Raw genomic sequence first — 13,096 nt, 5'->3', positions numbered from 1 at the left:
AAACCATAAAACTGCAGTAAAGCCAATCAACCATAATTCTTTAAGCTGAGAACTACGTCCATTAGCTAGACCCCTCTCAAAAGCCTCCAAAATGGATAAAGGAACTGAACCTAGTTCAAATAAAGAAAATATGTTGTTCCATATTGCAGCAGTAAATGAGCATTGAAGAAAAATATGGCTAATAGATTCGGTGTTAACACCACAAAGAACATAACGTGAAGCCAATGAAACTCCCCGTCTCTGTAAAAAATCATCAAAAATAATTCTACCTCGCAGCACCTTCCAAGTAAGAAGGGACATTTGAGGCAAAATAAATTTGGACCATATATGCTTACCCCATCGCAAAGAAGGAGAGGGTTGATGTATAAATTGAAAAGCTTGCTTTGCTGTTAGCTCCCCAGAAGAGTAAGAAGACCAGATTAACTTATCTTCCATCTTAGGATTAGTAGCAATTGGAACTCGTCTAATCATAGCACACAAAGCAGGAAAATGTAATTCCAAAAGCTCAGGAAAATTCCAAGAACCATTATCAACAAAGTCTGCCACAGAATTGTCAATATCACCAAACAACGCAACATTATCCCCAAAGAAATCAATAACAGGCCTTCCAAGAAAATTGCCCCTCCAAAAAGAAATTTTTTCACCTGAGCCAATCAACCATTGAGAATTCTCTTCGACAGTAGACCAAAACTTACGCACACCAGGCCATATAGATGAGGGAGTATATGAACGTCGGGTAGAAAAACGGCTGTATAAAAGAGGAACCTTCATATTTAGAAGAATAAATTTCCCAGCAACGCTTTAACAATAAGGACTGGTCAAGCAGCACCAATTGCTTAAGTCCCAAGCCACCTTCATCAACTGGGGAGCAACAGGACTTCCATGATACCAAAGGATACCCACGCTTTTCAGTTGACCCTGTCCAAAGAAAATTACGGCACCAACCTTCAATACGACGAAGCAAAGACACCGGCCATGCATACACTTGAAAAGTGTACACAAGCATGCTAAAAATAACTGATTTTATAAGCTGGAGTCGCCCTGCCATGGATAATATTGATCCCATCCAACTAGAGAACCGCAACCTTATCTTGTCCACAATTGGCTTAAAATAAGAGACACGAGGTTTCCCTTTGAAGATTGGGGCACCCAAGTAAGTGAAGGAAACTGAACCCAACGGAATACCCCTGGAAGAAGCAATAGAATGTCGACATTGAAACAATTGCTTTCCAAGAAACACCTGAGACTTCTGTTTGTTAATGTTTTGCCCAGAAGCACAACCGTATTCTTCAAAAAACTTCATAATTGTCAACAGATTGAGCTTGTCACCACGACAAAAAATAATAATCAGCAAATAAAACATGAGAAGGAGATAGAGTGCTTCTTGGGGAAGATATGAGCCTCAACCGCCGAGTAGTGACCAGTTCAGAAACACCACGACTAAGGACTTCCTCTGCCAAACAAAAAAGTAAAGGAGAGAGTGGGTCGCCTTGTCTAACCCCTCGTTTGCATGAGAAATAACCCACAGATCTCCCATTGATTAAAATTGAAAGCTTGGCAGAAAGAAGGAGAGCTCTGACCCACTGCACGAAAGTAGCATTAAAACCAAATGCTTGAAGAACATGCAATAGAAATTCCCATGATAGAGTATCAAAGGCCTTTGTAATATCAACCTTTATTGCCACATTCCCACCATGACATTTAGAATCCAATAGGTTAAAGCACTCCGAAGTCAACATGATGCAATCCGAAGTATTTCTACCCGCAACAAAAGCATGTTGTTGAGGCGAGATGATGCGGGCTGCAATGGAAGACAAACGAAGTGCAAGAATCTTTGGGATAATTTTGAAGACAAAATTAGTGAGTGCAATAGGACGATACTGCTTAAAGAGGATCATAAACCTTAAAGAGGGGAGGCTGCTGATGATTATCCTCAACTTCATGAGCATATTTGGCAAGAACATAAATTTTGTTCTCAATGGTGCAGACGATGACATTCTCTCCATACATGAACAATCTGGGATCAACTAGTCTCGGAATGGTGGCATGCTCCAAGCGGCGGATGCATGGACCATCTGGGTTAGCCGGATCAAAAAAATAACCCTCAATCTTGTTTTGAGAATTCACCATATACAAATTGGGACCCAAAGTTATACAAGTTTGGACACAAGTTCCGAAACAGGATTCATCAAAAGGTCCAAAATCATGCACAAGCTCAAATAGAGAGCTCCTCTTTCTGCAGAATTCATCTATATTAAGACGGACGCCATATCTCAGACTTACTCCCCCAATTACTAACAATCATCTACAAATACCAATCCTTCTTCTGCCGAGGCATTGTCATCGTCTTCAAAATATCTAGGACACGAGAACACAAAGGTTTAGTAATGTTTAGACCAGGGCACGGTCGACGCACGTATGAAAACCAGTCATTCTTTAGCATCGTCTTCCACATTTTGCTCATTATTCAAGCTTCTTTGACCTGCGTAGACCCACCCAAAAAAAACAATTAAAAATTAAGTAGATGACAAGAAATGAAACGAAAATGAAGTTAAAGAGGATATGTGCAAGCAAATAATAGAGATTTAACCTCAGAAACTATGTTGAAGCTATACTGGCAGCAGAAAGAAGAGTCTACAGGTTTTATATTTTGCTTTTGGTGTTGGTGAGGCGCCTAGCTCCTATGTTTATTTCTAGGTTTACAGAAAAAAATTGGATACATATGTGGGTTTAGGGTTAAAAGAAAGAAAAAGAATTAAAACAAAAAGTTTAATGTTAATATTTTGTTCTCATTCAGCGGCGATCTCATTTAACTTCCGCTCAAATTGAGATTTAATATTTAATTTTAAATCAAACTTACCAACAGATACCTAAACTAAGATGAAGGAAAAAAAAAAAATGAACCCTAGACCCTGCTGCCGGCCTTCTCTTGTCTCTGCAGTCTGCACCGCTACTCCAACAAAGTTTCTCAGGTAGAAATATCTCTGCTATTTGATTCATAATATTCACTCATTGTTTTTCAGTCCTTATATTTTACTTGATTTCTTTCTGTCAAGTGTGCTATTGTTGAAGAGAAAGAAATGTTGAAGACGATGCTGAAGACAAGTGTTTTTCCACATGCCAAGAAGATGAGGGATCGCAAGCCATGCCGTCTAAATATTGGTAAACATTTATGTTCTTCGAATCAGCCCAAGTTTGATGAAAGAGTAACTTTGAAAGTGCAGCCACCGCCGGAGAAGAAGAAGAAGAAGAAGAAGAAGGATTTGTTTCTGTACTGGGATATAGGTAAGCAACTATGGCGTTTGAACATTAGGAACTCTGCGGAAGAGGGAGCCAGTCGAAGAAGACTCAGCTTGAAGTTGTGCATGTTTTCGATTCCCATGCAGTAAATATTTCTAGTCCTTTCCGGCTTAAAGATATTTATTCCTTGATTTCCTTCTATCCCGGACTCCCGGTGTTAAATTGTTCACCCTTGGGAACAAACTCTCTGTTCTTGACAGTCACGCTCGCTCTTTTAAGCAATTTGATCCCCTTCACAAATCTTGGAGACTTCTCCCTTATCCTCCAAGTTACAAAGATGTTAATGACGAGAATGAACACCTAAATGAGGGGTTTAGGTCGTTCAGGGATGATGTAAAATTGAAGGAATTTTTAGTTGGTGCAGAATTTCAGGGATTTTGTAATTGGCGTGTATAAGAGGGAGGGCAGATATCAGATTGTTGCTAATTATGAGATGGAATCAGACTGGAACCGCCGGGAGCCTGATCAGGTGCTACATGAGATTCAGGGCCCTATTCCAAGGAACTGCCAATTTTTCTTGGGTAAATGTGATGGCGGTCTTTTGTGGTTGGTATGTTCAGGATTGGATGTTACGCATTCTGCTTATACATGTGTTACAGTGTTTCGAATTTCTGTTTCATATGATATTGCTGGCAATCCAGTCATCTCTGCCAATGTTGAGGCCAGTTCGGAAATAATAGATGCCGATAGTGAGGATAAATCAGTAGTTTCCTTTACTTCTGCCTTGTGCCATCATTTGAAAACCATGCCACAGGAAAGGGATTGGTTTTTGTACTTGAGTATAGGCAAACGACTATGCCGAGTAAATAGTACAGAATTCTGCGAAAGGAGCTCTCCCAAGCCTAAGTTTGAAGTTGCGCATAGCTTTCCTGAAGAAGGTCATCCAAGTCCAATTCCAAGGAGAATGACACATAACTCTCGGTTCCAAATCGTATATGGTTGGGGGCGAAAGAGTGGATCGAAGCCTGCATTGTGATGCCAATGGCAGATGTTTTCCTATGCCGAACTTGGATATTTATTCCTTTAATCCCACTGTCCCAAACCGTCCATTGATCACCATGTGCAACGGTGTCATTCCCATGTTGATTGATCCAAAAGCTAAGACCATTCCTATCGTGACCACTATTGAGGAGAAAATTTATGTTCTCACCAAAAGACCATATTCAGAAGAACTTGATGATGATCAGCGCCCCAAATTTAAGGTTTTTGATCCCCTCCACCAATCTTGGAAACATCTTCCTGATCCCCCTTGTTATAATAAATCATTACATGACACAAAACTTTTTGTGCATAACCACTTTGCTTGGGGGCACAAGCTTATTATTAACACCAAGTTGGGGTCGTACATTTTTGATACTCATCAAGAGAAATGGGAGGATACCCCCCACGAATTCCCGAATGAGGGGTTTAAGGCTGTTGTAGAAGTTGGGGGATTTTTAATTGGAATGCCTCATAATGGCAAAGAGCTTGTTGCTTATCAGTTGGATTCAAATGGTATCTTCAAGCCATATAAGGTGTTACATGAACTGCAGGGAATATTCCGTACTTCTTCACTTGTTTTTGACTATTTCCTAGGTAAATGTGATGATGAACGTATTTGGTTGGTGTATTCTGGCATGGATGGTCCAAATTATTGGAATACATGGGTAGTGTTGCGAGTTTTCACCTCAATCGACAATGTTGGCAATTCAGTCCCCTCAGTAGACATCGAGGCTGCAGAGTGTTTGCATAGTTTACTGATCAGTTCAGCTTTCTCATTGTGTCATCTTTTGTAGAATCATGATATTGAGGGAAAAACTTGGTAGTCATGACAGCTTAACACCATACCATCATCTTTGACGCCGACGCAAAAATGACGGTCTTAATTCTTGTGATGATCGATTTTGTGGAACAAATTCTAATGTTTTTTTCTTCATATTTGCTATTTTTTCTTCACCCCATATGTTGTATGATGTTCTATTAGTCAAGAGCTTATTTTCTTACCCGATGGTTTCAGATCAAATAACTCCTCCCATACAGGGTTAGCGTGGCTCTAGTGCCAGAACAAAGTTAATAGCTTCCTCGGAAAAGTGACAAGATCGAATTTCAATTTTGGGTAGCAGTCATCTTCAGAACTCGGATGATGGTATGCTAACAATTTTTGCTGTCATCATAGATTTTTCAAAATTGCTAGTAGTTTGACATACAAAGTTTTCCACAAGGCAACCGATCTCTATACGGCGAGTTGTGCCGACTTGATTTCAAAAACACTGGACATCTAAATTTAGCAACATGGAAACTAAAACTCAAGAAATCACTTGAAAGGCAGTCGTCTTGGAACTGCAAATGGTTTACTCATGTAAATTGCATCGTCAATCTCATGTAAGTTGCAACATTGCTTTATGGGTATCAACCAACTAAATGAACGGGTAACCTTAAATACCCAAAGTATGATCTTGCATCATTCCACTGATTTATGAATTTTAAATGTCTATAAATTAACTCAGCCCCCAAAGAGAAACCCTGCGGCTTGTTCTTCATTGCCATCAAAAAATTTAAGAGCTTGTATTACTGCATCTCTCCCAAACCCTAGCTCAACTAGCTTTGCAACTTTAGCTTCGAAATCAGGTCCCTGCAACCACAACATTATCAAAAAATGACTATTGACCACAAACTTCTTGCTGATTCATCAACGAAGTGCACAAATAGCATGATTTGTAACAATAATGGAATTAAAAGTAAAAGCTGATGGGTGGAAAGAGCTTAAGAACAGCTGAGATTAACTATCTGTAAATGGTAAAACAGAGGTTGAAATTCTTGACAAAAGTTAGCATGTAGAGAAATTTTACCTGACTTGTATCAGGACGAGCACTTCCTGGATCAAAGTTAAAAGAAAAGAAAAAAAAAATCAGTTTTCCCTCATCCATCAAGTAACCCCATGCTAAAGAAAGCCAATTTCCAAAACTAACCAGATGATTGCCCTCCAGTTGATACACTTTTGGTCTTATCTGTAGTTCCAGCTATCACCTATAGAAAGGTTACAATGAGCAAATGAAGAGACAATAAGTACTTAACTAGAAAATAACTAATTTACATGCCTTCCTATTTAGACTAGACTAGGTCTGGAGCTGCAGCTAATAACCCAATTGGTGATGGTTTATTAAAAGCATATTTGGAAGGGTCTCATGACTGTGGATTTAGTTGAGAGGGAATGACATTTCTTTTAGCTTTGGCTGCTGAATTCTGTTGGTAGCATTTCCTTAGTTTTCCTTGATCTGGTTGATAAGTTTCCCCCTTGAAGCTCTGATGCTTCACAATAATTCCAACTTATTTTTCTTAACAGGTCAACTGTCTTCCTAAATTTTAAAAACTTCCTGCAAGACCCTAAGCATATCCTAGTGAGTGCGATGTCTCAAAAGTATACTAAATCGAAAATGAGGTGTGTATTCACTAAATATAACTACAACAGATTGATGTAAGGAATCAAAGAAATGGTCACTCTAAGTACTTACAGGAGCTCCTGAGCTGGATGCTTCCTGGAACAACTTTCCTTCATCCAGAAACCGAGATGGCAAGTCTTTTTCTGAAATTAGTACATCAAATAGACAAACCTCCTTAAGGAATTAAGAAAATATTAATGGGTTTGCAAAAGAAGCCAGTCAAACATACAAGGGAGATCATAGAACAAACCTTGTAAAAATGGGACAGAGACTTCTCCCCCACCAACTCTCAACACATTATCCTTCAAGTCTATACTGCACTGAAAACATAGGCAAGGTCAGAAGAGTAACAAACATGGAAAACTTTTATCAAGTTACATCATTGGACTGTGGGCTTCACCTGATGCTTTCGAAGCATATCCAACCCAAAGAGGAACTCTATATTAGTAGCATCCAGTACCAGGAAGGAGCAGGGGTAAAAATTATTTCCAATCTACAGACAATGTTATCATTGTTAAAGAAAAGCCTATCACTTAACCATCTCAAAGAAACAGTATAAAATGATATGAAAGGTTTTTATCAGACTGGTACCTTGATAGGAGCTACGTGTATTCGACCTAATATCTCTGATTGACCAACTCCATGAGCAATGCCCTTGTAACGTTGATCTAAAAGCCTCAACAATCTAGACAATTCAAAACTAACACTATATTAGCCCTTTGTATTAATATAAATACAAAACCAACAGCATTCCTAATGCAATAAAGAGTTCCCAAGTCGATCCTTTCACAGATTTATCTATAAGGCCTATCTCAAAATGTCAATTCGAGTAAGTATAGTATCTTTTGTTACACAAACCCAGGGTATACAACCAAACAGCTAATAGCAAAGGATGTATAGCCAACAAGAAGGATAGCATTTGACACCTAAATTGCAAACCCAAATAGACCTTGAAACAATTCATGATAACAGGTCAATATATACATTAAATCCACATGTATTAATCCCAAAAAAAAAGTATATGCAATGGGATTCCCATCAAGTTAATTATATGAAATCAAGATCAACATATGCAAATCAGTTTACCAAACAACCAGCAGAAAGAAATTACTGTATTATTTTAAGACAGCTCATACCCACAACGCTCAGCACAGCTTTTTGATATAATTGTTGACTGTGCTCCACTATCAACAAATGCCTGGAACAAGTAAAATAAATAAATCATCAAACTATGTAATTTTGTTTTGAACAAATACATCCAGCAAAATAGGAGTTGAGTAACTGATAATACCAATGGATGTGGATAATTCCAATCAAATTGTGCATAAAACAAAGAGGTTGAATTAAGTAAATACTCATGAGAGCAACACAAGTGAAACAAAAAATACTCCCTTCATTTAGACATCTCACTTACAAAAAACTCAAATGAAAGATATGAAAATCCCGGCTATTATGTTCAGATTACCTTCAATGGGACACCATTAACTTCCATGTCTACATACAGCATAACCTGAAAATACAGAGCATCAAACTGAAAAGAACTTAAAAGAAATAAATCAATAAAGAAGAGAAGATGGCGGAGATTGGCAATCATACATACCACCCTTGCAAAAGCTTCGGGGTTATGTTCAAGAGCAGCAGCCCAATTTTCATCAATTCCTTTCTGTCAAAGACATTAGCAATACGGCAAACCATCAGAACAAATGAAATTTCACATTATGTGCGTTGAGAATTAATTTCATTACTGTTAACTAGTAGCATATAATATGAAAGAACAACTATAGGATCACATGAATAAAGATGGTGGAATGACATTATAATTAGTGAACTTCACAACTTTGACAAAGAAAATACGACTAACCTGGCGAATAGCAGCTTCAATCTTCTTCTGGGCTTCAACATCAAAAGGGTCTGCAAAAAGAAGAGCCTGCTCACAAGATATAGGTAGACAGAAACTTCATCATTAGAGTCTAATGATAAATTATACCAAAATTGCCATACACTCATACGTATATATTAGTGCTTATGGCGGTAGATTAACACTAGAAGCCATGTAAAGCATTAACTATGCCACAATCACTGTGAGAAGAAGGGGGAAGAGAGGGGGGGTTGAAGGTACTAACATTCTCCTCCTCTTGTTGTCGTCGATGTTCAGATTTTTGGCGATAACGCTCTCGTAAAACTTCCTGCAGTCTATTGAGATCGTCTCCAAGAATAACTTGTGCTAATTCAGGATCACTCTGTAAGATTCATTAAACAGTAAGATCTTTGGAATTAAAACAATTGCATGAACATTGAAAATTATACACCAGACAGTTTATACTTTCAGAACAACAATGCAAAAATCAAAGAAAAATTAATTCATCTAACTACTGTATCTTTGAATGAACTATGTCCCTGAGCGTTGACAACCTCATCCAAACCCAGAGAAACAAACTGTAGAAAAAAATCACCATCGTACCTGAAACAACTGTGCTATCACATTAGAATCATTCCTAATCTGCTGCTGGAAAGCTAGTGGATTTGCAGCAGACCCATCTGGATTGAAGCTCAGTGCATTGCTGGAAGCACTGAAATATATTAAGTCTCATTAAATGCATGAACAACGTCAAGGGAATGTAAAGACATCACCCAAAACTCGTTAATTTTATTGAGAATTCTTGCAAATGGAGCCTACCTAGACACGGCATTGGATACCATCATTATTAAATCATCATCTTTGACACCGAGTGCACTCAGTCTCTCGGAATTTCTAACCTCCTTCCCATTATACAGCAGCTGCTGATTCTGAAGCAGCACCCGAGTCTGCTCATTCACATTACCAAAACAAGTCAGGCATTCACTATACACTTATCCATCAATTAATCAAAAACATAAAATCTGCATTGAAATTCCATATTATTCACTAGTTCCCCTAACTCCCCAAGTAAACAAAGATCCAAACTTTACTTCAATTCAATAGCCAAACACCCAAAACCCCATCAATGAAACTTGAAAATAACACCAATAAATGATAAAATGTTCAAGAAGTTTCTCACCTCCACCTCCAGCAGAGCTTTCACGTTTTCAACCTATAAAAACCAAAACCCAGAAAATCAATTGAAAGAAGCAAAGCACCAACATGCCCAATTTTACAGAAAGCTGAAACCATCACAAGTAAATCAAGTGAGCTGAAATTAGGGTTTTACAGTCTCATGAGGATCGACGTCTAAGCTGATGATCTGCTCGTCGGCGGTCATTACTGTGATCTTCATCTTCGTTCTCCGATTGGATTGGTTTCTTGTTGAAGAGGTAAAGGGTGCTGAGAATGATGTAAAGGTTGGAGCTTTGGGTTTGGATATGGTGGAGTTTGGGTTTCTTTCCTTTAAAGTCTTCCAATTGAAGAAGAAGTCTTCCAATAGAAGAAGAAGAAGAACATGTGAGAAAAGGATTGGGACTTTGGACTTTGTAAATACATTCTGATTGACATTGAACGCTGCGTTTTGTCCTATGCATCATGCAATTTGGTGTATAATTGGGTTAATTGTGAAAACTGTGGCTTAGTTTGGAATTGCTGTGCTGTGAGAGGAATCACTTCTGACGTTGCTGTGAGAGGAATCACTTCCGAAGTTGCTGTGAGAGGAAGCAGCTGAGGTGTTTGGTAAACTGTTTTTAAAAGTGTTGTGAGAACAAAAAGCAATTTGTAGGTGTTTGGTAAGTTGCAAGGCAAAAGTGCTTTGGCTGGGTATAATTACCAAAATGGGCATACATGCTAAGATATGCTACTAAAATACTTAATTTTGTTTTTTGATTATGTAACTATACCAAATAAAAAAATTTCTCATGTATTATTCTTGTACCCTTGGTTGGACCGAATAAAAGATTTACTTTAAACTCTTCAATATGCATATTATGTTTTACTATTACACAAAATAAGTCAAGAATATTTGGATTAATTTCCCGACCATAGTGAAAATGGGAACCATTACACAAAATAAATTAAAGTCACTTGAAATTTCCAACTAAATGCTAAGTAGATGCATTCATTAGACTTTGTGCAATTGCATTTCTTAACCATCTTCATCATGTTCATTATCCTCTATCTCTTCACTAGTCTCTTCACTTGAGTAATTTCCACTTTCATCAAAATCAATATCTCGTTGAGCATATCTGCGTATGTAGTTATGAAGAGCCATAGTAGCAATAACTATCTTAACTAGTTTTTCATAAGGAAAGTGAGGCATATCACATAAAATACTCCATTTCTTCTTCCATACCCCAAAAGTGCGCTCAATAACACCTCTAAGTGAAGAATGTGCATGATTGAATATTTCTTTATGACCGGTCGGCTCATCACCTCTACGGAAATGTGGAAGGTGATACCGCTCACCTTTATATGGTCCTAAATAACCCTTCATTTGTGGATATCTAGCATCCAGAAATTTGATAGATTTCAGAAATTGGAGCCAAATTTTTTGGTAACCGCCAAATCTCACTCAATGGGTGACGAAATTCATTTCGTCTCTATTTTTTATTTTTTATTATTTTTTAATTTCACTGGTTTGAAAATTTATTTCACATTCATTATTTTTATAGCTTATTGCATGTTCTGGCATATATTTCAATTGAAATATCATATATTGCATTTCAAAGTACAAACTGAGAATATTCATAGATAAGCAAAATATGTTTCCAAGTATCAGACATTAATTTACATCCAAAATGTGAAATGTGAAATGTGAAATTCCTAATACACAAATTTGTATCCTTCTCTTGCTCATTTTCATCAATATTATCATCCTCATCACGACGAGGATGGTGTCTTTGGGTCTCGACCTTGTAGCAATAGATTGCAGCCCAAAAAATTTGTCAGCTGTTAATAAGTTGCTGCAAAGCCAAAGAAGTAGAACTGATTTGGGGATGAGAAAGAAAAAAAAATGATATGAACACAGCTAATATATATCACATAAACAAAGAATGAACTTACTGGACTTCATCATCATCTTCCTCTTTTGCATAGTGAGCCAACATTTTCATCTTTGGAACTATCTATCTACTTGGACTACAATGAACTCAGATAGAGTAATTTAATAATTAAGAGATCTTTGTGTTTCAAATTTGAAATAATTTGACAAGGGATTGGCGTCTACATATATACACATACTAACCAAACAAAACATAACACAAACCATGATTTCAGTCAATACCAAAATAAAACTCTCATTTGAAAAACCATATCAATACCAAAATTCAGTAAATAATGTTTTCCAGTGACAACAACAACCATAATGATATCAGAACAATAGCAGTATTACAATATACACCGGGATCAGCTATACTGCACAACAGTAAGATGCACAAATAAGCCTCCAAAAGGACATGCATTGATTACTTTAAACATGTTGGAATTTCATAACAGAGTCCCAAAGACATATAACTACTTCATACTAGGTAAATCAATGATTACCGTAGTTTGTCATGTGGACAGCAACATTGAATTCCTCAGCAATCTTTATTAAAAGGGAAAGCATATGTGCAAGTTTTTGCTGCAGATAATAATTTGCTTTATGTCATATAAATTTTGGATAAAGACATAGAGCATAAGATCTAAGTGAGTATAGGCATTGTAGGGAACCTGTGAAACTGACCTGGCGATCTCCAAGTTCTCCTCTTCCAGTAACATCCACTCGAAAGAGAGAAATCACCGAATCCATAACCTGAAACATGAGCATACTAATCATCCAGGTCATTTTATATTATAAGAGAGGTTTGGATGGCAAAAGTCTTTACCAGAAGTCTTAATGGCTCTTTAGCCATTTTTGCAGCTAGACCAAAAAGCATATTATACTGATGCTCATATGTATATGCACGAGCATAAACAATCTTGCAGTCACAGAAAAAGAAAATAAGATGGCTAGTAGCAGTAATTGTATCACTAGTTCAATTGATATAATATGGAAAAGTACTAGCTTTTGTCGAGGACAGCTCCTGGGTCCAAGCCAAATCTTTCAGCTATTGGTATAAGTCTTTCATGTTTACTAAAAGTGCCCTTAGTTAAGAAGAACACATCCATCAAACCAGGTAGAAATTGTCTTAGATAATTTTTGGCCATCATTTATTAGATTATAACTATAGGAAAAGTTAAACGGGACGAACCAAACCAAGGATACACAAATTTGTTTAAAACCATAGGATTCAATAAAGAGCTAGGGACCAGAATATATCAATTTCACACTAGTATGCAAAGGTTGAAATATATACATATAAAAGAACCAGTAGCCAAAAAAAAAAAAACCCAGGTAGCATCATAATCAAAGAAATGAAATCAGAAGGTGAAATAATTGGAGGGACTGGAATTGAATTGAAAAGTGTCAGAATCTTACTTACCCCGTCTCTGT

The 13,096-nt window shown here is 37.3% G+C and overlaps 1 protein-coding gene and 2 long non-coding RNA genes across 5 annotated transcripts; 1 reads left to right on the top strand and 2 right to left on the bottom strand.

Annotated features, from left to right (window-relative positions):
* The first annotated feature begins 2,919 nt into the window (after positions 1-2,919).
* Positions 2,920-3,415, top strand: LOC121049484. Its single transcript, XR_005800449.1, has 2 exons — positions 2,920-2,972; positions 3,057-3,415. It is a non-coding gene; the product is annotated as an uncharacterized LOC121049484 (long non-coding RNA).
* A 2,178-nt stretch (positions 3,416-5,593) lies between these two features.
* On the bottom strand, positions 5,594-10,141 carry LOC112167533 (protein DNA-DAMAGE INDUCIBLE 1). 2 transcript variants are annotated; one of them, XM_024304562.2, is made up of 16 exons: positions 9,908-10,141; positions 9,758-9,790; positions 9,397-9,524; positions 9,181-9,280; positions 8,843-8,959; positions 8,581-8,646; positions 8,320-8,382; positions 8,185-8,229; positions 7,856-7,917; positions 7,311-7,404; positions 7,120-7,212; positions 6,970-7,039; positions 6,792-6,862; positions 6,249-6,306; positions 6,129-6,154; positions 5,594-5,911 (listed from the first exon to the last, which is right to left on the bottom strand). In XM_024304562.2, the coding sequence occupies exons 1-16, from the start codon at positions 9,971-9,973 to the stop codon at positions 5,783-5,785; spliced, it is 1,221 nt and encodes a 406-aa protein (XP_024160330.1). In that variant the 5' UTR covers positions 9,974-10,141; the 3' UTR covers positions 5,594-5,782. The 2 variants fall into 2 exon arrangements, with proteins under 2 accessions (XP_024160330.1, XP_024160329.1); XM_024304561.2 differs by having other exon boundaries at positions 9,181-9,289; positions 9,908-10,138.
* A 1,328-nt stretch (positions 10,142-11,469) lies between these two features.
* On the bottom strand, positions 11,470-12,863 carry LOC112166060. 2 transcript variants are annotated; one of them, XR_002923104.2, is made up of 4 exons: positions 12,347-12,863; positions 12,166-12,244; positions 11,686-11,760; positions 11,470-11,534 (listed from the first exon to the last, which is right to left on the bottom strand). It is a non-coding gene; the product is annotated as an uncharacterized LOC112166060 (long non-coding RNA). The 2 variants fall into 2 exon arrangements; XR_002923103.1 differs by lacking the exon at positions 11,470-11,534 and having other exon boundaries at positions 11,582-11,760.
* Positions 12,864-13,096: the final 233 nt, after the last annotated feature.

This window comes from Rosa chinensis, chromosome 5, assembly GCF_002994745.2.
Source record: "Rosa chinensis cultivar Old Blush chromosome 5, RchiOBHm-V2, whole genome shotgun sequence".
NCBI classification, from domain to species: Eukaryota; Viridiplantae; Streptophyta; class Magnoliopsida; order Rosales; family Rosaceae; genus Rosa; species Rosa chinensis.
This window is presented reverse-complemented; position numbering and strand designations above follow the sequence as displayed.